The sequence below is a fragment of the Dromiciops gliroides genome, chromosome 1, assembly GCF_019393635.1.
Source record: "Dromiciops gliroides isolate mDroGli1 chromosome 1, mDroGli1.pri, whole genome shotgun sequence".
In the NCBI taxonomy this organism is placed as follows: domain Eukaryota; kingdom Metazoa; phylum Chordata; class Mammalia; order Microbiotheria; family Microbiotheriidae; genus Dromiciops; species Dromiciops gliroides.
The window spans coordinates 548552036-548575746 of record NC_057861.1 but is presented as its reverse complement, the minus strand read 5'-3'; the positions used below and the strand labels follow the sequence as shown (position 1 = coordinate 548575746).

General features: G+C 42.7%; 1 protein-coding gene across 1 annotated transcript in view; it reads left to right on the top strand.

Annotated features, from left to right (window-relative positions):
- The first annotated feature begins 853 nt into the window (after nt 1–853).
- Nucleotides 854–23711, top strand: part of XYLT1 (xylosyltransferase 1) — a 418011-nt gene continuing 395153 nt past the window's right edge. Inside the window, exon 1 of the mRNA XM_043973444.1 lies at nt 854–1381. Within this exon, the coding sequence (XP_043829379.1) occupies nt 980–1381 (402 nt within the window). The 5' untranslated portion in view covers nt 854–979. The remainder of the gene's footprint in view (nt 1382–23711) is intronic.

Below are 23711 nucleotides of genomic sequence, written 5' to 3'. Positions count from 1 at the left end.
GTTTGCTTATACTGAACATTCTTGTAAACCAAGCAACAACTAGTCCTTATACTTCTCACCTTCCTACTTGCAACAAGGTTGTTTCTGTTCCACCCTTTCTGACCTTCACCCTTCACTTTTCTCTATGTAACTACCATTCAGCCCTCAGCATCCCAGCTTCCCTCTCCCTGCCTTCATCCCTTTCCCATCTGTCAGGGATTCCCCCTTTCTACTTCCTTTCCCCCACCATCCTCTATCTCTCCTTCCAGGGGTAGAGGGTTGGGGGGGGGGTTGGATCTCCCTCTCATCTCTTCCTTCCCCTTCTCCCCTCCCTCTGCTCCGCCCCATGGCCCATCCCTCTCCACCCAGGTTCCACTCTCCATCCCCCACCCCAACACCCCCTTCAATCCATTTCCCCCTTTCCCTCCCCTGCCCCCTCCCCATCCTGGGGTGGGCGCGCGTGCTTACAGGCGCGTGCACATGCATACATACATACATACATGCATGCACACGCATACATACATTCATACACACCTCCTTCTCTCCCCCTCCCTTGGCCAGGCCTTCCCGCTCCCCACCACCCCTCCCCTCCCTTCTCCTCCTCCTGGTGACGTCTGGGTCCCTGCCCGTCTGAAAACTCCGCGCCGCGGCGGTTGTGGAGGAGGAGGAGGAGAAGGAGGAGGAGGAGGAGGAGCAGCAGCAGCAGCAGCAGAGGCAGCAGCAGCAGCAGAGGCAGCAGCAGCAGCGGCGGCGGCTGCCGGCGGCAGAGGCAGGAGGGAGCCTCGGGGAGGTCGGGCAGGAGGGGGAGAGGAGGAAGGACGCTGTGTTGGGGAGCTCAGTACCCTGGCAAGGAGGGTGAGAGCCGGCGGCGGCAGCAGAGGCAGCTTCAGCGGAGGCAGCAGCCACAGCAGCGGCGGCGGCGGCGGCAGCAGCTCCAGCCCTAGCCCTAGCCCCAGCCCCAGCAGCCCCAGCCGCCGCCGCCGCCGCCGCCGCGGTGAAGATGGTGGCTGCGCTGTGCGCCCGGAGGCTGGCTCGGCGCTCGCACTCGGCGCTCATCGCGGCGCTCACCGTGCTGCTGCTGCAGACCCTCATCGTGTGGAATTTCAGCAGCCTGGACTCGGGGGCCGGGGACCACCGGGGCGGGGAGCAGCACGCCGCTGGAGAGCCGCCCCCAGCCCCGCGCCGGGAGCGCCGGGACCTCCCCCTGGAGTCTCGGGCTGCTGCTGGAGGAGGAGGAGGAGGAGGAGGAGGAGGAAGGGGCCCCCAGCCGCGGGGGGACAAGCTGCCGCGGGAGCGAGGAGGCGGCGGCGGCGGCGGGGGCCACGGAGAGCACCGGCCGCAGCATCCGCCCCGCCGGGGGGGACCTGCTGCAGGCGCCGCGCAGCTGCCGGGCCAGGCTCTGGTAAGAGACCTCCTTCAGCCCCGCGGAGCCCCGCCGGCCGGCCCCGGGCCGGCTGCGTGCGCGCGGTGCCGGGGAAACAAGGGTGGGAAGGAGGGAGCGAGCCCCAGGAGCAGTGAGCCGGTTCTCCCGAGCCTGCAGCATCCGACGCTGGCCCCCTCTGTGCCTCCCCTTCCTGGGAACTGGGGAGCTCAGCCCTGCGCAGGAGGGAGAGCCGAGAGGTGAAGGGGACGGCGTGTGTGAGTGAATGAGTGAATGAGAGAGAGAGAGAGAGAGGAGAGAGAGAGAGAGAGAGAGAGAGAGAGAGAGAGAGAGAGAGAGAGAGAGAGAGAGAGAGAGAGAGAGAGAGAGAGAGAGAGTGTGTGTGTGTGTGTGTGTGTGTGTGTGTGTGTGTGAGAGAGTGATTTGGGGAAGGTAAGGAACAGGACAGGCGGAATTGGGGGGGGGGTTGGAGCGGAGACCAGAGAAGAGGTTGGGGATCAGGAGTAAATTGGTGTCCCTAGTCCTAGTAGAAACAGGCCGGGGTTGAAGGTCTCTGGGTTTTGCTGCCCAAGGGTCCGCAGGTTGGGGGTGTGGCGGGTGTGTATGGGTATGTTTTTACTTTGAAGGGGAAGCGAGGATCCTGCAAGAGGAGCCCACTTGTTCTTACTGGAGATTGGTGTGACCTCGGGGAGGCTTGGTGTGGTAAAAAGGGGGTTCCTCTTCAAACCGGGAAACTGTGACAGTTTCTTGAATGATGGTGTCAGGACAGAGCTGGAGGGGTTTGGTGGTAGCGGAGCCTCCCGCCCTCTCCAGTTTTCTCTGGTTAGGCTTCTGCCTCTTCTTCCTCGCTTGTCCCTTCCTCTCGCTCCTTGTGTGTTCGTGCCTGTGCGTGTCTTTATATCTAGGAGCCTGTATGTCACTCCATTCCTGAATTTCTCTCTGCATCCCGTCTGTATCACTGTTTCTGTCGCTTTGACTTGCCGACTGTTTCTCAGCTTCTTTGTCTCTGTCCCCATGTCCGATGTGAATCTCTTTCTCTGTTTAGTGTGGCATGGCCTCTGGCCTCTGGCCTCTGGACGTGTCCTGTCTCTCTGTCTGTCCCTGCCTAGGGTGTTCTGGCTTCCAGTCTCCGAATGTGGGTCTGGCTGGCTCTCCGTGTAGATATCCCTTGCCCTTGCCCTCTATGCCTCGGTTGGATAGCAGAACTGTGAGCCGTTTCTTTTGCAAACCCACCAAGCGCCTTGGGCTTGGACCGGGACTTGAGCCTGATTGGTCAGGTCTGTGCCCTGCTGTGCCCCTTACTCTCTTCCACTCTTAGGTGTTTCCACAGCCTCTTAGTGCCCTGCCTGAGGGGTTTTGCCTGTTCATGAGCTAGACTAGATCTTTCACAAACAGAATAGGTGGCTCTGAGACAGCTGGATCTCTTGAGTCTAAGAGTGTGTCAGAGTGTCTATGCGTGCTCCTGTGGGTGCTGCCTCTGAATTTCTATGTATAGTATTGCGTCTCTGTGACTAGGTCTTCCTTGACTAGCTCTTTCCCTATTCCTCTGTTTAAAAAAAAAATCACTTTCTCTCTGGGGAGATTAGGTACCAAAGGACATAGGAGACCAGTATAAAAACTGAGTGGCACTCTTCTATTATTAGAAATCTTATTTTGAGACATAATTGCCACCTTTGAATATATATACACACATATGTATACATACATACATACATATGTATATGTGTATGTATTTTCAAGATCCATTAAACTTCCTTTAAAGTCAGTGATGATCTGTGCCAGCCCAAAGCCCACTCTGTTGAGCAGCCCCAACACAGGATGTGTTGGCATTTCACATTCTCCATTTGTCTCTATGTTAGCAGTTCATTTATTTTTAGGAAGAGTAAACCGGGACTCCTGATGATAAAGAACAATAAGTAAATCATAGCTACTCCCCCTCCCTTGTTTTTAGTAAAATGCTTAATTCACTTTTCTGGAGCCAGCCCTGGTGATGTGTTCAGGTAGGAATGGAATTAGATATTCCTTTATACACTAAAGCAATTCAGGCATGATGGTCAGTCAACAATCATTTATTTATTAAGCCCATACTACTGTATGTTCAAGGCACTGGTGATACCTAAGGGAGGTGGCGAGAAACAGTGTCTGCTCTCAAGGAGCTCACAGTCTAAATGCAGACAACATTCAGACAGTTATGTACTAACAAGATAAAGACAGAATAAATTGGGGTAGTCTCTGAGGGAAGGCACTAAGATTAAGGAGAACTGGGAAAGACTTCTTGCAGAAGGTGAGATTTTAGCTGAGACTTGAAGGAAGCCACACTGGCTGGTCGGGAATGAGCACTGCTTTCAATCTGCTTCTGCATTTCATTATCAGATCTTAGAGTTTTGGGGATAAGGGGAAGCCCCTAGGGAGAAGAGAGCATCTTACTGAAGGGAATAATTGAAAAAAGGTGATTAAGATACCTGGCTCTTGGTGGAGTTCTACCTTTTGTCATACACCTGTGCTTTTTCACTTAATTATCTTAATCTCTCATCTTAGAGGGATGCAGAGAAATCTTTGCACTGGCAAGAATTTTTCCCTTCTCCTTGATTCTCTAATGCTTTCACCTTGGCAAAGTGAAGCGGGTATCTTCTTTTGCATTCAAAAGCAATGATGCCTGTTGCTCCCCTTTGCTTTTCTGAATTTCAGCTTTAGTATCTATGTTTATTCTTTCTGGCATATATCTAGATTTTCCCACATCCAAGTATTTTTTCTTTCTTAGGGTTGTTTTCCATTTTGTTCCTTGTTGTCTTTGGGGGTTCCATTTATTTATTTATTTTGCTTATTCATCTACTGTCTTTTCCCCTTATACTGCATGCAGTGTGTGTGTGTGTGCCCACAACCACATGCATGTATGTTCTCCCATTTTTGTAATTTTATTTTATTTATTTTCTGGGTTTCAGAAATTACAATTCAGACACACTGCTAGGACTTGTAAGTGTCTAGGACCCACCTCAGATATCTGTACCCCACCCAATACTTGCCCTTTACCCAGTGAACCCAATGAGGCCAGAAGGGGGCAGGCTCTTCCCAAAGTCCAGTGTAGTAAAAAGCCAGGATAATTGGAAGAAAAAGAGATCAGGGGGAGTGTGAGTTTTTCAAGGTACAGCTGATTGTACTTTGTTTCTTAAGCCCTAGTGGGGCTGCATGTTGGGTAGCATGAGAGCAGCCCAGAAATGGAGGTTGTCAGAATGTTTGGGTTCTTCCAGAGCACACAAATAGAAAAGTAGCTTAGATATTCCTCTGGTCTTCAAGCTCCAATATCTCTTCATTTTTATCTAGAGATTTTGAAGAGAATGAACAGCATGTAAAATGCTTTGCAAACGGCAAAGTACTACATAAGTATTCATCATCATCACCATCATTATTATTTAAGTACAGGCAGTTATCAGTTATCTTGGTGGTGTGTGTATCAAATACTATTAAATAGAGATAGGAAATGATAGCATCCTTTGTAAGAATTGTTGCTGGAATATTTTATAAACATATCATCTCTTTCCTATGTCATTTGTCCCAGTTTTTCTTCTGAGATTCCTGTTTGGAAAGCACAAAACTATATTGTATTTTTATGCATAGAGAAGGTCAAAGGAAATACATCCTTGTTTTTTCTGAACACGTTGGGTTGTGGACTTTTTTTTTTTTTTTGGTTTGCAGCAAGGAAACTTATCAAACTGTGTTTTAAAACATTGGGAGACCTATGCTTTCTTGTCCCATATTCCCCAGAAACTATCCTCTTCCATTCCGAGCTTCCAGTTACTACAATTCTTGGGTGTGCAAAGATGATGTTGAAAAAAAATAGGTATTGTATAAAGTGGATACCCATTCCTTTTTTTTTTGGTCCTGGACCCCTTGTGTCCTGACAGTCTGGTGAAAGCAACAGCCTCCTTCTCAGAAGACTGTTTTTAAGTGCACAAAGTACAACACATAGCATTATAATTAAAACTAATTTGTACAGTTATCAAAAAACTAAAAAAGGTTATTCTGTGTGCCTATGCTTCTTGAGTGTGATTCCTCTAATAGGACTTCCATCAACCCTGTCTTAACATCATCCTGGGACTTGAGAAAATAGATTGATGGCTCTATTAATTTTTTAAAAATTGTTGTCGGGGCAGCTAGGTGGTGCAGTGGATAGAGCACCAGCCCTGGAGTCAGGAGTACCTGAGTTCAAATCCGACCTTAGACACTTAACACTTATTAGCTGGGTGACCCTGGGCAAGTCACTTAACCCCAATTGCCTCACTTCAAAACAAAACAAAACAAAAATTGTTGTCTAACTTTCTGTTGGAAAAGAATTTATGGTAGATTCAATGTAAATTTACAGAACTGGCTATAAAGAAGGACTTGTGTGCCATGATGCTATGGTGTTTATTTTCCTTCCTTGAAAAATCGACTCTGTCTTCAGTGATTAACACAATACCTGGTGCATAGTAGGTGCTGAATAAAGGCTTGTTGACTTAATATGACTTGCTTCCCTGTAATAGCCTTGAAGTCCTCTGGTTATACTTAAGGGATAGCAGCATCTTTGCTTATAGATAAATTGTTGGTAAGTAGGTGTTATTGAAAGACCCTAACTTCTTGTCCTTTATCGTTCCAAAGAAGAATGGATTTTCCATACCATCTGCAGAAATTCCTCATAGGTCACATTTCTCAGATTATTGAGGACCTTTTCAGATTCTGGCTACAGCTAGAAAAATGGTCTCACTATCCAAAATAACCTTTGGGTCTAACAGTCTTGAAGATAAAACACCGTTTTTCTTTTTCCACAAATGTTTTGAGGATGCAGAGAACAGAAAATATTTTGTTGATGGTTAGATTTCTCACACTCCTGATAGTTTTATTTTGTTTGAGCAATACTTTACACTTTGTATACAGAAGGATGCATCATTGTACAATATTTATACTTCCAAGAACACTGCCATCTGCTTAATCACATGAAGGAAAAATTTAAATAAATAAGTAAAAGTAATATTTAATATATACATGAATTTGTAGTTACATATAATCACTTTGCCTCCAGCCCTTTCATGCTATAAAGTTCTAGGTAGCTCATTAATTCTCCTTTCTTCCTTAAAAAGTTGGATGACAAGTATTCTCTACGGATAGAGAAACAGAGGCACAGAGTAATTGCGGTGTCTGAGATGGCCACACACATAGGGCCATGGAACTATCATAGTCAACAGTTCTATGTGTCATAGGATCATGGACCTAGAACTGGAAGGGAAACCAGAGGCCATCTAGTCTAACTCCATTTTACAGATGAGGCTTAGGGAGGTTGAGTATCTTTGTAGTAAGTATAAGAGCTAGGATTTGAACCCAGGTCCTCTAACTCCAAAGCAAGTGTTCTTTCCACTTGTGTCTTTGCCTTTTCATGTCTGTATAACAAAATAGAAAAATGTTCTTGATCAAGAGTATCTCAGTGGGAATTTCTCCAGGTGTGTAAAATAGTTGGGATGCCCATAAGAATTTGTGTGTAACTTGTAAATTCCTATTGAGACTGAGATGATGTTTATGTTCAAAAGTTTTATAGCTGGTGTCTTATGGATCACACCCTAAGAACAATCAGTCCCTCTGATTTTTCTCATCTCTTTTCCTTCTCATCCATGCGCTCTCAGGGACCCAGAATCTCATGTCAGAAAGAGGAAAATGGGAGAGAGGAAGAAGCTTGGCATGTTTGTGTTGCTCATTTTTTATTATTGAAGAAGACCATAATAGATGTCATGATTTAAACTGAATTGGATTTAGGTGAGGGAGGGCTGTGCAAGGTCACCAACCTCACTCTCTCCTCCAGAGCCATCTGGGTCCAGTGGCAAGGTATACATCAGGATGACTGGAGATGGCCCCGAATGTCTGAGGCAATTAGAGTTAAGTGACTTGCCCAGGGTCACACAGCTAGTAAGTGTCTGAGGTGAGATTTTTAACCTATGGCCTCATGACTCCGGTGCCAGTGCTTTATCCACTGTGCCACCTAGGTACCCCAGCTTGGCATGTGATGAGGTAAGAAAGAAAAGCTGAAGATGGAGATAAGACAGATACAGAAAAGACGACCAGAAATATTTGCTAGGCCACAGTTTGGGTAACATTGTGTGATCACCAGTGTTTATGGAGATATCTATTTTCCACTGTGTTAATGTGTGCAATGTTTCATTGCATTTAAAGCAGTAAGCAGTAAGTAGCCTCAAGGGCTCTTCATCTCTGTGTCTCACCTTCCCTCACACACACACACACACACACACACACACACACACAGACACACGCACAGGCATACATGCACAGGCACATGCACACACCATATAATACTAACTTTTTAGTGTGCATACTTCTAAGGCTTGGTCAGCTTGGTTTCTTTGCAAAAACAATTCAAGCATTACCCTGTCAACACTGAACAATATTTCTTTGCAGCCTTTAATTTTTTAATGACAAGTCCTTAAAGAGCCTATCCACTTCTCCATGGGGGAAATAATTTCAGCATTCTCATTGAGTCAAGCCACAGACCTCTGTGACTGATGGAACTGTTTGTAATTTCCTGGTGGAGACACCAAGCTCCTCAGTCACAGAATGCTTGCCCAGTGTTCCAAGAAGGCAAATGGGTGAGCTTGGTCAAAATGTATAGCAGCTGGGGCCGGATTCTGTGCCACCTGAAAAATGAAATCTCTCCTGGTGGTGAAATATGCTTCTTGCATACCTGGGCATCATTGAATGTGAGCTGCCAACTTGGCGGGAGGAAACAATTTTGAATTAAGCTGTTTTACAGCTGAAGAAAAGAAAAGAAAAAAGAGAGTGGAAGGTCCCCTGGCCAGTGGAATCTGGAACTCTCATTACTCCTAAGCTAGTCTCCTACTGTTATTCCTTATGCAATTAAGATGACATTTAGATTGTCCTTAAAGGAGTCCAAATGGTAGCAGTAGTTCCTGGGATTCAGTCAGATCCAGGTATCTCTCTTCTACATGCAGTCCAGATTGTTATTGCGGAGACACTTCCTTCAACAACTGAAAATTTCCGTTTGCCCACAGATGACAATCAGGAAGCCTCTTGACAGAGCTGTGGTTAGTGGTTTCTTTATTTCTTCTTTTTCCTTTCTTCTTTTTTGGGGGAGGAGGCGGGGTGGGGGGTGGAATTTGTTACTAGGAAGGGAACATCAAAGCAGTTCCTAACTGATTTATTTTTGATATACCACTTGGTGCATATATGCTTAGTTTTTGTTTTTGTTTTTGTTTTGGCGAGGCAATGAGGGTTAAGTGACTTACCCAGGATCACACAGCTAGTAAGTGTCAAGTGTCTGAGGCTGGATTTGAACTCAGGTCCACCTGAATCCAAGGCTAGTACTTTATCTACTGCGCCACCTAGCTGCCCTACTGATTTAATTTTGTTGTAGTTTTTTGCTGCATGGTGTACAATTGGCCCCTGAACAGGATGCCTTAAAACACTGCTTGTTAGAAGGCCAAGTCTCTAAATGCCACTATCAATTAGTGAACTAGCAAGAGTTTTGTTTTGCTGCCTTGAAAAATATGTTGTTTTTTAAAAATTTCCTCGAGGGGCATTATCATTGCTTTAAGAATCACATTTCCTGGGCAACAACCCATGTCACAGACCTTTTGAGCCCCTCTACCAGCAACAAAATCACAGAATCTTAAGAGTTGGAATATTCTTCAACTATTCTAGTCACGTATATATGATATATATGTGCATATACACACACATTGTCCCAAAAATCTTAGTGCAGTTTTGAGTTATTAAAGCTTATTGAGTTATTAAAGTTTATAACTACTAAAACTCTGGGGATATCCTTTATATAAATATATACATAAGTAGATGTGTAAATGTATGGATATGTGTGTGTTTTGCTCCTGTTCTGTTCTAGGTGATAGCTAGTTAATTTGATAAACTAATCTATATTAATTTATTAGTGTTAATGAGTTAATCTTGTTGTCTGTCCTTCATTCTCAAAGAGGACCAGATATTAGGGTGATGTCATGACTTGCGATGAATTGGATTTAAGTGAGGGAAGTCTGTGCAAGGTCACCAACCTCACTCTCTCCTCCAGAGCCAGCAAGACAACTGGAGGTGGCCCCAGATGTCTGAGGCAGTTGGGGTAAAGTGACTTGCCTAAGGTTACTCAGCTAGTAAGTTTCTGAGGTGAGATTTGAACTGAGGTCCTCCTGACTCCTGGGCCAGTGTTCTATCCACTCTGCCACCGAGACTGCCCCAAGAGTTAACCTTAGCATTGTTACATGTAACGTGCATTATAACAGGGTCTTCCTGGGGTAAAACACCTACTTTTGTTATTTGGAATTTCGGGCACTAGGACTCATCTTCTATAGGAAGCCTTTCCTAATTCTTCTTAATTCTAATGTCTTCTCTTTATTAATTATTTCCTACTTGTCTCAGGCATAGCTTGTTTGTATGTACTTGTTTGCTTCTTGTTTCCCCCATCAGACTCTGCTCCTTAAGGTCTGGGACTGGCTTTCATCTCTTTTTGTAACCCCTGGCACTTAGCACTGTGCCTGGCACATAGTAGGTGCTTAATAAATGTTTCTTGACTGACAAAAATGTTGATGCACTGACCAACTGACTAGTGGGAAAGTTTTGTTTTGGAAACACTAGCCTTTTGGAGTCTAAGATTTGCTTTGCAAATATTTAGGTTTTCAGATTCCTGTAAAAATTGGATTTGTGCTGACAAGGACAGCACACCACCCTTCTAATCCTAACTCACACTTGACGTTATGATGACATACAGCGAGGATTCTTAATCTAGGGTCCCTTAAACTTATTTTTTTGAAAAAATAGATTTTGATAATTGCATTTCACTATAATTGCTTTTCTTTGTAATCCAGTGCATTTTATATATCATTTAAAGTACTCTGAGAAGAGGTCCCGTCCAAAAAAGGCTAAGAATCCCTAACGCATAGCATGCTGCCTGTTCTCTTTAACCTGTTTGGGGCAGCCTGGGCTGACCATAAACCTCTGGGTAATGTGGTAGTTTATGGCCCTTGTCTTGACTGATGACAAACATCTCCCCTATTCTCCTGATAGATATTTTACCTTCAGAAAGTTTCTGTTTTTTGTTAAGTCCTTGGTCTGTATCTGTAGCCCCGTTTTGGGGAAAATAACCTATTCATCTATTGTCAGTCATTAAAAGTTGAGGGCAAATTGTTTTGTCTGATTGACAACATCTCCCCTAAGAAGAGGAGGTTGGAGTAGAGGGAGCTTGGATTTGCTAGGTGAATTAGTCCACCTAGTTTTGAATCTTTGAATTCCAGCTCTGACATTTACTCCTTACACGACCTTGGGAAAGCCACTTGTTTCTCTGAGCCTCAGTTTTCCTTCTTGTAAAGTGGACCGGGGTGGGAATGAGTGGAGATGGGGGAATAAAACATGTTACCCACCTCAGGGTTGCTGTAAGGAAAACACTTTGGAAGTCTTTAATTTGCAACACTAATTTGAATTATAAGCTATTCACAGGAGGAAATCATTTATGATAGCTGACATTTATATAGCACTTTAGAGACTGCAAGCTATTTTACAGATAGCATCTCATCTGAACCTCACCACAACCATGGGACATAGGTACTATTCTTATCCCCATTTTACAGATGAAGAAACTGAGACAGAGGGTAAGTTACTTGATCAGGGAGGGTCACCCAGCTAGTAAGTGAGAGAGAGAGGCAGAATTTGAATTAATTTCTTCCTGAGTCCAAGCCTATCCACTGCATCGCTTAGGTACCAGGAAGAAAAAGGGAAGGATTATATTGGAACATAGGCAAGGCAGACTGGAACAAGGTTCTAGGACTCAGGGGAGGTAGGACCTATCATGTGTCCTTGACTTGCCTACCTTGCAGTGTGACTCACTTGACAATTAGATTGCAATATGGTGTTTCTGTCTATGCAAAGTCAACCTTAAGCAAAACTGAAGTTGTTCTTCCTTGCTCATCATTGCTCTCATGTTTGTCCCTTCCTTTTTCCCTCATCTCCCTTCTGTGCCTATGAAGTTACCTCTGTCTTTCCTCCCCATGAAGGAGGTGATGCGTTTTCCTATGGAACATGGACTAGAGATGAAAGGCTTAAATGACAGGAGATGATTGGAGCTCTTTTGGAAATAAGAGGGAGGGGGCAGCTAGGTGTCGAAGTGGATAGAGCACTGGCCCTGGAGTCAGGAGTACCTGAGTTCAAATGTGACCTCAGACACTTAGCTGTGTGACCCTGAGCAAGTCACTTAACCCCAATTGCCTCACTAAAAAAAAAAAAAGAAATAAGAGGGAGGGAGAAGTCTCTTAACTAGTATAGGATGGATCGCTAAGGATATTCAGCGATGTTGTTCACTCTCTTTTCTCTTTGTTGTGTCATTTCAGTCATGACCGACTCATCATGGCCCCATTTGGGGTTTTCTTGGCAAAGATACTGGAGTGGTTTCCGTTTCCTTCTCCAGTTCATTTGACAGATGAGAAAACTGAGGCAAACAGGATTAAGTGACTTGCTCACTAGTAAGTGTGCCTAAGGTCAGTTTTGAACTCAGGTCCTCCTGACTCCAGAGCTGGTGCTCTATCCACTGTGCCACCTAGCTCCTCTTCTTTTTTCTCATGTTCCATAAATGAAGCCAGAGGTATTATGCTCATGGTTTAGTTTTTTGGGTTGGTTTTTTTTTTTTTTTTTGCATGGGGCAATGAGGGTTAAGTGACTTGCTCAGGGTCATACAGCTAGTAAGTGTCAAGTGTCTGATGCCGAATTTGAACTTAGGTCCTCCTGAATCCAGGGCCAATGATTTATCCACTGTACCACCTAGCTGTGCCCACATGGTTTAGTTTCAGAGGAACTCTCCTTCCCCATTTCCCATGGTCTTTGCAAAATGTGGTGCAATGGGGTAAGAGAGGGAAATGCGAGTTATATGCCATAGTTACTAGGGAATGGGCAGAGGGATTAGTTGTCTCTGGAAGGATTCTCTCTTTCAGGGCATTTTTTAGTATCTCCATCCATTCCAGTGCCCAGCAAATAGTAGATACCTAATAAATGTTTGTTGATTGCTTCCCAGCTCCATCTGTGTACCCAGATGAAGCTCCTAGATAGTTACGATGTGGCAGGCATTTAGAATATAGCTTTATTCAAGGTAAAACACCAACAAAACTCCCTATGGTCAACTTTAAATTATCCACAGGAAATTTTTAATTCAAGGTTGTCTTGCCCCTGTCACTCAGCATGAGAGTGTTTCCTTTCCTAAAACGCTATTGGTGTTATGTCCAGAATATTAAAACTAGTTTAAATATTCTTTGCAGGTGAGTCTGCTTTAGGAAAGGAATTTCAATATTTAATAGAAGTGATTTCTGTATTATCCACAGTTGCGTGTTTTATACATCACTCTCTTTCTCTCTACCCCCTTGCAAATTGCATGGAAGACGAAATATTGAGTGTTTTGTGGAGCAGGTTTGCATCGGAGCACAATGGGATCCTGTAAAAAGCTTGAGGCTCAAGCTTTTCACCTGGGTTCCAATTCTGGCTTTGTCACTGTGTGACCTATCTTTTCTGATTCTCAGTTTTTCTCATCTGTCAAATGGGTATCTGAATACCTATCTTGTCTACTTCCATGGGTCACAAAGGATCAAGGACATCATTTGAAAATCCTAAAGCATAGTACAAGAGGAAAGTGGCATCTTGGGTAGAACAGTCAGGTCAGAAAAAAAAAAATGCAAATAAAAAATATTTTAAAAAAAGAACAGTTAAGTCAGCAGCTGAACTCACTCCCCTCCCTTATCTCTTCCAAACATTTGCCTGAATCTTATCCATTGAAAATGGAAATGTAATATTAAAATTATTAGATAATCCCAAGAAATCCTGACTGAAGCTAGTTGCTTCAGGCTTCCCCAATGTATCTTTGGCTGCATAAAGAGAGACTTCTGAGAGTCCAGTCCAGTGGTTCTTTTTTTTTTTTTTTAGTGAGGCAATGGGGGTTAAGTGACTTGCCCAGGGTCACACAGCTAGTAAGTGTCGAATGTCTGAGGCCGGATTTGAACTCAGGTACTCCTGACTCCAGGGCCGGTGCTCTATCCACTGTGCCACCTAACTGCCCCAGTCCAGTGGTTCTTAACGTGGGTCCACAGACCCACCTCCACAAGGTGTTCATTGATAAATTTCTCCAAGTCCTGGATGGGGAAAAAATTACATTTATATTTCCACTGATGTCTAACTGAAGTTTAGCATTTTCTTAAATCACGAGTATAGACAGCAAAACATTATTCTGAGGAGTCCACTTCCCTGCTGGTGGGGGGGGGGGGCTGGTAGTGTTCATGATACACAGAAATACTAAAAACCAATGGGCTAGTCTGATGGTAACTGGAGAAGCACTGGTGCATTTCCACTGAAGGGTTGGGTTAAGAAGAAATGGGCTTGAGGCACCTAGGTGGCACAGTGGATAAAGCACTGTCCCTGGATCCAGGAGGACCTGAGTCCAAATCTGGCCTCAGACACTTGACACTAGCTGTGTGACCCTGGGCAAGTCACTTAACCCTCATTGCTCTGAAAAAAAAAAGAAGAAATGGGCTTACATCACAGAAGAATTTTATATAAAAAAAATTAAAGGGGTTTAGATTAAAAGAGCAGAGAGCATTGTTTGAGAAGGCTATGCTTGAGACAGTGTAAAAAAATATTAAAGCTGGGATGAGTAAGGAGAGAGTGGACAGACAGTTCTTCCTGGGTTGACTGAAATTCAGTCCCTCTTGGAGGCATGGGGATAGGGTAGATGACCTTCCAATGTTTGTCTCAGTTGTGGGCTACTAGCTGTCAGTGCCATGTGTTAAAGTAACAAGCAGTTAAAGAAAGAAACTGTTTCAAATGAAATAACTCCTGTCTCCCAAAGGAAGAACACATAACACTCAACACCCTTTCAGAACTGATCCAGTGTGACTGCAGGTGTGATTTCACACTTGTATTTGTGTGTGTGTGTGTGGGGGGGGGGGGAGTATTGTTCCCTAGTTGTGTGCTACCCACCTTAATTCAACAAAGTATTAAGCCTTTTCTGCCTGCATGTACCGGCCCTAGCTGCTGAGGCTATGAAAACAAGAAGAAAACCATCCTTTCCCCAACAGGAGCTTATGTTCTATTGGGAGCTTACCTTCCATTTGCTCTTCTGTACCCCAAAGAAGGCCCAACTAAGTTTATATCCAGTTGACCATTTATGAAGTGGTCACTAATTGATAGAAATGAAATTTGTAATGATGAATATCCTTCTCCCAATGGGCTCATAATGAATACATTCACTTGACCCTTAAACACAATACTCCTAGATTGTACCAGTATAATAGAATGACTGTACAACTTTAATAATAATTCCAAGGGGCCAGTGGATGCCACTTATCATTTTCTAATAAGCAACAGGAAAAGCAATAAATTTAGAACCCAAGAACTACATAACAATTTCACAAAGTCTTTGTACTCAGCCAGTCCCCATGTTAATAAAATAAACAAATGTTTTCAGTAACGAGGAGCTAATATATACATTATTTAAGAAAGTATTAAAATTAGATTAGATGGATGGCCTAATATAAATGTTAGCTCATTAAGCATCTTTTCTGTGGGGATTATAGAAAAGTTCTCCACACTCCCCTTTTTCCACTTTCCCCATGAAATAGACTTTTATTAATTGGAGATGTAATAGGAAATCTTTTTCAGGCCATTGATTGTTTTCTGTTTATTTTACCTATTTTTTTAAACATATGATTGCTCTTTGCAGATATTTTCTGGGAAGTCAAAGTCTATTCACTTTACTGTTTGAGCTCAGGAGGGTCAGCTATTGTCAAAGAGACCCCCCCCCCCCCCCACCCCAACCCCTCATTTACTTATCATCAAGCTTTGCAGATGGTTACATTTATAGGAGAAAATGCCTTCATGACCTGTCATTTCTTCCAACTCGACTGGGAAATAGTTTCCAAATTGTCAGGTTCTTTTTCTCTCCTTCCTGTTTTAAAGGCAAGGCATTTATAGAGAGATTAGTACAGGGACAGACCTATAGGGACGAGATAGTTTGCAAATCAAACCATTGGCATTATTGTCCCAAATGAGAATGAGTCATTCATTTTACAGGTTTGACGCTGCTTTGCCTATCATTGTTCTTCATTTCACTTAGGTAAGGGAAAGTGAAGAAAGAGATGGAGATAGAAACAAAGAGATGAGAACCACTACTTAACCAGAAGGAAGGGAGGACAGGCTATCAGCTTACCTTGTTGTTGTTTAGTCATTTTCAGTTGTATCCGACTCTTCTACTCTTTGTGACCCTATTTGGAGTTTTCTTCCCTAAGGTTCTAGAGTGGTTTGCCATTTCCTTCTCTGGCTCATTTTATAAATGAGGAAACTGAAGCAAACAGGGTTAAGTGACTTGCTGGGGGATCACACAGTGTCTGAGACTGGATTTGAGCTCAGGTCTTCCTGACTTGAGGCCCTGTATTCTATCCACCCTACCACCCAAGTGCCCTAATTCACCTAAGTGAATTCAATAACAAAAAAACAAAAATTTAAAATCCTGAAGGATTTTATGTAAATGGTATTAAGAAGGAAGCATTGAACAAATTGTATGCTTGTCATAAATCACCATTTTTTTTTTGATGGGGCAATGAGGATTAAGTAACTTGCCCAAGGTCACACAGCTACCGCGTATCAAGTGTCTGAGGCTGGATTTGAACTCAGGTCCTCCTGAATCCAGGGCTGGTGCTCTATCCACTGCGCCACCTAGCTGCCCCACCATTTATTATATTACTTTTTAAAATAATGTTAATGCTCTTAAAATGTTTTATTAATGCTCTCTCTTTTTTCACATAGCCATCATTTCCCAATGACTCCACCCTTTCAGTCAAGCCCTCCCTTATAACAAGTACAGTTACAACAAAACAAATATTTTATTCCTTCATAGTATTATGCTATTCAAATGTTTTGTTACTTATATTTTTATCAGGCTGTCACTCCCCAGTGATGTTCCCCTGCCCTATCCCACAGTAAGTAGAGTGCTCCCTGGTAATAAGTATATGCTAAGTTAACACAAATGAAATCAACACATTGGCTACATCTGACAATGGATTTCTCATTCTGCACTTGTAGTCTACCACCTCTTGGAAAAGAGGCCCTACCCTGTCTTCTCTAAGTCTATTGGAGCTCTTATAGTAATCCTAAATAAAAGGCAGGCAATCAGTAATTGGCAAAATTGGCAATCTGGTGGTGTCCTGAATATATATTTCCAGGACTTTCATCAATAGCACAAACTCAGTAAGAAGCAAATGTGGTGGCATCCATTCTGATTCAATAGCCTAGTGGCAGAGGAGTATCGTCTTGAGGGTAATGTTTTGATAAGTTGCTGATTTGTATTAAAATAATAATTACAGCAATAATTACAACCAAAGATTTCAGTGAGACTCAGCTGCTGACTGTGAGAAAAAATAATTAACTGTGTATTCCCTCAAATTCATTTGGAAACTAGTCATGCCCTTTTAATTTTTTTGTGGGTATAGACCAGGTTCTTCTGCAGGTTGAATGCCACGTGTTTCACCAGATGCTGTTTGTGTTAACAGAACTGATGGCAAATTTTCATTTTAAGAAAAATTGGTATTTGTGCAAACATTATCTTTTTTCCAGCAACTCCTGGGTAAACAATATGACTGGGATACAGTGGTGCCACATCCTTTTAACTAAGGAAAAAGCCTAGTATTAAAAGCCAACCTATTTGTCAGTTTTAGAGGGAAATAAATTACATTTTCTTTTTTCTATTAAAAATGTTTGTAGGAATCAAAGACCCAGTCCAAATGTAAACTAGATGTCTGTGTATGTCATTAACCTAAGAAATTCCCTGTAGCCAATGAAGGAAGAAAATTTAATTCATTAGTTTTTTCCTCATTATTCCTGTATTCCCAAAACTGGATGAGGAAGTGATGCTATCTTGATTACGACCATTAGTGATCAGTATTAAAGGAAACCATGTTTAGATTGCAGAAGTTATTTTTAAAATTTCAAAGTTTTATATGTCTTATGCCATGGAGCCAGCCTTAGAAGACTCAGTATGCTGAAAGCTCTGAAGGAGACTTAAGAACTCCTTTAACCAAATACTCAGCATTGAGAAGATGTAAATTTTCAACAGAGCCATACTTTAGACTAATGCATGAATGTGCTAATATTCTCTGCCTTGGAAACTGATAGATCTTAACAGCAGCACACACATTTTTTAGCCATCATAGTTACTTTTGGGAATGGTGCCATTGCTAGAAGAAATTACACACAAACTTCCTTTAATAGTTCCTTAGTCAAGAACCCATGTCTTTGTACCAGAGTCATAGAATTTGACAGTAGGAAAGGACCAACGAGGTCATATGGTCCCACCTGTACACCAAAGCAGGACCACTGGTTCCTGCAGAGTGGGATCATGGACCGATAGAATTTAGAGATGGAGGAGGACTTTGAGATTATTTAAAGCAGGGGTTCTTAACTTTTTTGTATGTTTCATGAACCCCTTTGATAGTTTGGTTAAGTTCATATACCCCCTCCTCAGAATATTTTTAAATGCATAAAATATAGAGGTCTACAATGGAAACCAGTTATATTGAAATATAGATATAAACTTAAAAGAAAAAAAAAAGCTGCCATTCTACTGACTCCAGGTTAAGAACCCCTGATTTAGAAGCAATGTGGCATAGAGGAAAAGGAAATAGTGTTGTGATCAGAAAGATCTGAGTTCAGTTTTTGCCTCTGATGCTTTCTACCTCTGTGACCATAGGAAAAAGCACTTCTCTGAGTGGTGTCTCTCCCCTTCCCCCCCCCCCCCCCCCCCCCCCCCCCCCCCCCCCGCCCCCTACCCTGTACAATGAGAGTGATAATATTAGCACTCATCTTACAGGGTTATTCTGAAGCTCAAATGACATAATGGCTGTCAGATACTGACTTACTCAATAATAAATAGCAGAGCCTGTATTTGAACCCAGGTTCAGACACCAAATCTAGTTCACTTTCCCCTATAATCAGGGGAATCTTCATTCCCTTCCTTCCTTCCTTCCTTGCTTCCTTCCTTCCTTCCTCCCTTCCTTCCCGACTTCCTTCCTTTCCTTCCTTCCTTCCCTTCTTCCTTCCTTTCTTTCTCCCTCCCTACTTTCCATCCTTCTCCCCTCCTTTCCTCCCTCTCTTCTTCTCTTTCTCTCTCCCTCTTCTTTTCCTTCCTTTTTCTTTTCTTCTTTCCTCTTTCTTTTTCTTCCTTCCAGAAAGGGGAAGGGAAAAGCATTTATTTAGCACCAACTATGTCTCATTTGATTTTAATAATGGGTTTCCACTTTACCAATGACATCTAATAAATGGTTTCTCTTTGAATCTATATTAATACTGGTTTTCTAGATGAGCAGCAGATGAATTTAGCTCTGCCTTTCCCCATTGTATCACTAACCTATAATGCTGGATGTCATTTTACACTGAAACATGGTGCTGAAAATATCCCTTCCGGGACTGCCTCTACTGGACATTGCAGCAACAGGAGCATGTGGAGATTCACCCCTTCAGAACAGCTGCCTCCTTTTGAGTTGTCACTACTGTTTAGAAACAGAGGTTCCCAAGTCTGTTTCTTTTCATTTGATGTCCTGTTTGTGAAGCCTGGGGCATTGAAAGAACTGGGGGGATGGGAGGAAGGGGAAAGGATTCACTGTGGATTCTCTAATCTTTCATGTTTGCTAATGTTCTTTCTGGGGTCTGCCACAGAGCTGAGTCATCTTCCTGATCTAGTGAGGTTGTCTCTTGCCACTGTCAAATGCTCCTTGTTTTAGAAGGTTTTTCTTCAGATCACCTTATGAGGTTTAACTCAAACCAAATCTTAGCTTACTAAGATTACCTTAAGATCACCTTAGTGAGGGGAGGTGGAGGTTAAAATTTGTACCTCCTGATGTCAGACAACATAGCCTTGTGGTCATGTGATGAGATGGTCAAGCAGGACTTTGAGGAGATTGTAGAGGTTGGAGTATGTATATACCTTGAGGGCAGAGACAGCCTAGTTGTTGGTTTTTTGGGTTTTGTTTTTTGTTTGGGGGGGGTGGGGTGTCTTTTTATTCTGGGCATTGAGATGGCAAGTTTCTAAAGTCAGAAAGACCTGGGTTCAAGTCCTGCCCCTGACATGATACCTGTGTAATTCTGGGCAAATCCTTTGATCTTTCAGTGTCCCCCCTCCCCCTCCCCCCCATGACTCTCCAAGACTGTAAATTATAAACAGGTCATAGGTCTGCTTTAGTAGAGGGAGCTCTCACAAAGGAAGTTCTACACACTGCAGAAATCATAGGTCCAGACTTCTTTGCTCCTCCCCCGCATCCCCCCAAATCTGCTAATACGGTTTACTGGAGTGTGGCCACTGAACATGTCATAGCTTCTTAGAGCCACAGGTGTGAGTCGAGTGCCAGGTAGATACCAAAGGTGAATGAGCAGCCCTGAAAAGGGTCCAGCAAGCCCTCACACCAGAGATGCTTGTCTTCTCTGAACAACCTATACATCCCAGTTGAAGCTATTGAAAGAGAGGTGAGTGTACATGCACAAGTCAAGACATCACCCTGTGATGTCTTTGGTCCTCTTTGAAAACAAAGGATGAACGATAGCTTCTTCCCCAACCCCAGCCCCACCAAATCCCTGGAACATAGTCTTACATATAGTAAGTGCTTAACAAATGTATGTTTAATTATATTATTTAAACAGGGTAGAAATTAATGTCAACTGAAGTCTAGCTTTTATGGTCTGAAATTCCGGGCCTGTAATTTTCAGCCTCAGTTATTTGGATATGTAAAATTTACCCACAGTTTTCCTGGCCTGTTTGATGTAAAGGTATTTTCAGAGTAAATAAAGGTGAAAGACCCACAACTATTCAGCCTTGGTGGATCACTCAGCTTCTGTACTCCTGTCATAATTGAAAAGGAAGATGTGTTGAATCTTTCTCAGTTGCCCTGGTAAATATTAATGACCTTTTACGGATCAGAATGAGTTCCCTCCTCTCCTTTCCCCTCCTCTTGTTGGGCAAAAGGTCATTAAATTGAGTTGTGGCATTTTATTTTTCTTCCATTCATTATTGCTCATTAACTTGCTGTGATATATAACGAGATACAAAGGATTTGACTTTCCTGTCTTTTGGAGGGTACTTTGGTGCTGATTGAGAGTTAATATGGCTAGGAATTTATTATCTCTTTGTCAAAATCTTGGTGGCTGCTGCCTGTTAAGAATAGCCTGTGAAATTCAGAGCCCTCCAGTTGTTTTGTTGTTTTTTTTTTAAGCTGAATGGCACAACCTATTGTTCACATTCTCTCTTTGCTGATTGGCTGCTGGAGGATGCCAACGGGTACAAAGGGAGGGGCTAGTGTCCCTGAATCTCCTGAGCCATTACAGATGAGAGATGAGAGGGGATTGGTGAATATCAAGGGCCTATCTGCAAATTGTACTATGTCAGATACCATTGGAGGAAATGTAATGATGTCTTTCCTGTTTGATCTTAGTCTAAAACCACAGTGATATAGAAGAAATGTGGAAATGACAATATTTATTTGACTGACTTGATCTAGGCAAAACTGTATTAACATGAAATTCAGTTCAACAAACATTTGTTAAACAGTTACTGTGTGCAATGCACTGTTTTCGGTGTTAGAGATGCAAAGGTTTAAAAAAAATGACACAAGTAGCACCTTCAATGAGCTTACATTCTATCAGAGGAGAGGGATATAACATGTTCAAAAGTGGGTATAATACAAAGAAGCAGTGTGATATGGGAAACCAGAGAGATTCCAACACAGAGAGAAAATTTAGTATTTATGTTTTGATTAGACTTCAACATTTGGCTAATTGCCACCAGGAGTACCACGTTCTCTGATTCTGGTTTATTCTCCTAATTATGCCAACAGAAATATTCTTTTCCAATGTTAGGATCTGTTCATTTTAATAAGATCTCCACTTCATGGAAATACATTTTTTAAAAAACTACTTTCTGGATGCATTAACAATTTATCAAATGATATGTTAACATCCTCAAATGATAATGAAGAGTACCTTATCTATTTGTTTGTTTAGTAAACTTTTGCTTGAGAACCAAATGATAGTTGTATTTAGGATCTATGAATATGTCCTAGGTCACCAGAACAGAATTTATAGAATAAAACAACACAGTGAACGGGAACCAGTAGGTAATGAGAAAAGAGGCTAAAGTTTCATATTTGGATGGGCTGGGCAAGGAGAAGTTATCACTTATCGTTTCCAAGTCTGGGGAAAACAATGTTTCTAGATTAAAAAAAAAATCCTAAAGAATTACTAAAGAATCAACCTGCAGGAGGACAAGGCCCACATCATTTATAAGTCCTGTTAAACAGAGGTGTCAAACTCCTGATTCTCATCCACCTTTTTTGTGTCTACCTTCACCTACCTCTCACATGGTGCTCCAAGAAGCTGTAGCATGTGCAGCAGGCACACTCCAATAAAATGCCTCCAGATGGACTAAAACAAGTTGTGGATAACTGATGGCCTAAAACCTGTTCTGTGAGTTAGGAAGGTGTCTACCCCAAGCATGTGAAAGCTTTCCCCTAGGGAATGGGTGTATGAGAACAATTCTTCCCAACGGCTATGAAAGTAGCCAAAGTAGGTGCTGTGGAATGCTTAAGAGCTTGATCTGACATTGAGGACTCCCCCAGGCCATTGCTCCTTGCCTTTCCTTTTGTCTTGCTACTGGACTCTGGGTCAACTTAGACCAACCACCCATTATGCTTCTTGTGGGCAGGGGCTGTTTCATTCTTTTGGTTTTTTTGTGTTTTTTTTTTTGGTGGGGCAGTGAGGGTTAAGTGACTTGCCCAGGGTCACACAGCTAGTAAGTGTCAAGTGTCTGAGGTCGGATTTTAACTCAGGTCCTCCTGAATCCAGGGCCAGAGCTTTATCCACTGTGGCACCTAGCTGCCCCTGTGTTTCACTTTTTTTCTTTGAAATTTATAGTGCCTAGTACAGAGCCTTGCACATTTCATGCTTTTTAATAAATGCTTGTTTTGATTGTTTCAACTGGATGGGATTGAATTAGATGCGTTCTACTTGGAAGAGGGTGTGGGGTTTTATATTGGGGCAGATAAAGGGAGATGGATGTTCTAGTCTATGGAGAGCAAACCTCAGTCATCTTTGTATATTCATGGGTAGGCCTAATAAGCCTAAATATAGAAGTAGGTAGAATTCCTTTAGGTACAAGGATTGTACTTGTGGATTTTCATCAGTCACTCTTAATTCTTCCTATTCTTCCTTATTTTCTAGATAAAGAAGTCTTGTTTAATCATCTTGCATGAGTCACCCCTAAGGGGTAGTGCTTTCAATTTCCCCCTTCTGATTCCTTTGTCCAAATTTATCCATCTCAGATCCAATTCCCTCAAAGCTTTGCTCTGCTGAGATCTAATCAACTAATTTGTGCTTAGGTGTTAATATTTGATAAAGGCCTAATTTGTCCAAACAATTATCCAGCCAAAGGAGCTTTTTTTTTTCCCTCTGAGGTTTTTAAAACATTGACCAAAAGAATGACTAATAGTGGAAATTTCAGGTGCTATGGCAGGTGTGTGTGTTGGGGGGTGGGGTGGCCTTCCTCAGATCTCACTTCTTGAGTGACTGCCTGCCTATGCAGAAAATGGACTTTAAGCTCCTATTTTCTCCTTTGGATGTAAACTGCCTGTGAAGTGTTAGAAGGCCAGTGGAGACAATATAGTGCAGTGGAAAGAACACAGGCAATGGAATCAGAGGCCTCGGGTTCAAATCCCAGCTCTGTTACCATCTACGTGACCTTGGTCAGTCACTTAAACTCAGCCTCAAATTCCTCATCTGACAAACAGGGGGCTATAGACTTAGGGTCGGAAGGGGCCTTTGAGGCCCACGTTTTTATTTTACAGATGAAGAAACCGAGGCACTAAGTAGTCAAGTGACTTTTCAGTTCTAAGAATATGATTCAGTCCATTGCTGGTAGCTCTATTCAGTCCCAATTCCTTTGAATTCTTCATAAAGACTCTGCAGTCCTGTACTATTCAGTGGGGAATCTGATTACAGGTTCTTTCCATCAAAGCAACAAGCATTTATTAAGGGCCTGATATTTGCCCAGCAGTGTACTGAGAGCTGGGAATACAAAATATGATAAAAAGATAATCTCTGCTCTCAGAGCTTACGTTCTAATGGGGAAGATGACACACAAACAAGATGCACACACATATGTGTATATATATATATATATACTTATGTATATGTGTATATATCTATATATCTATCTCTAGAGGGCATCTAGGTGGCACAGGGGATAGAGTGCCAGGCCTGGAGTCAGGAAGACCTGAGTTCAAAT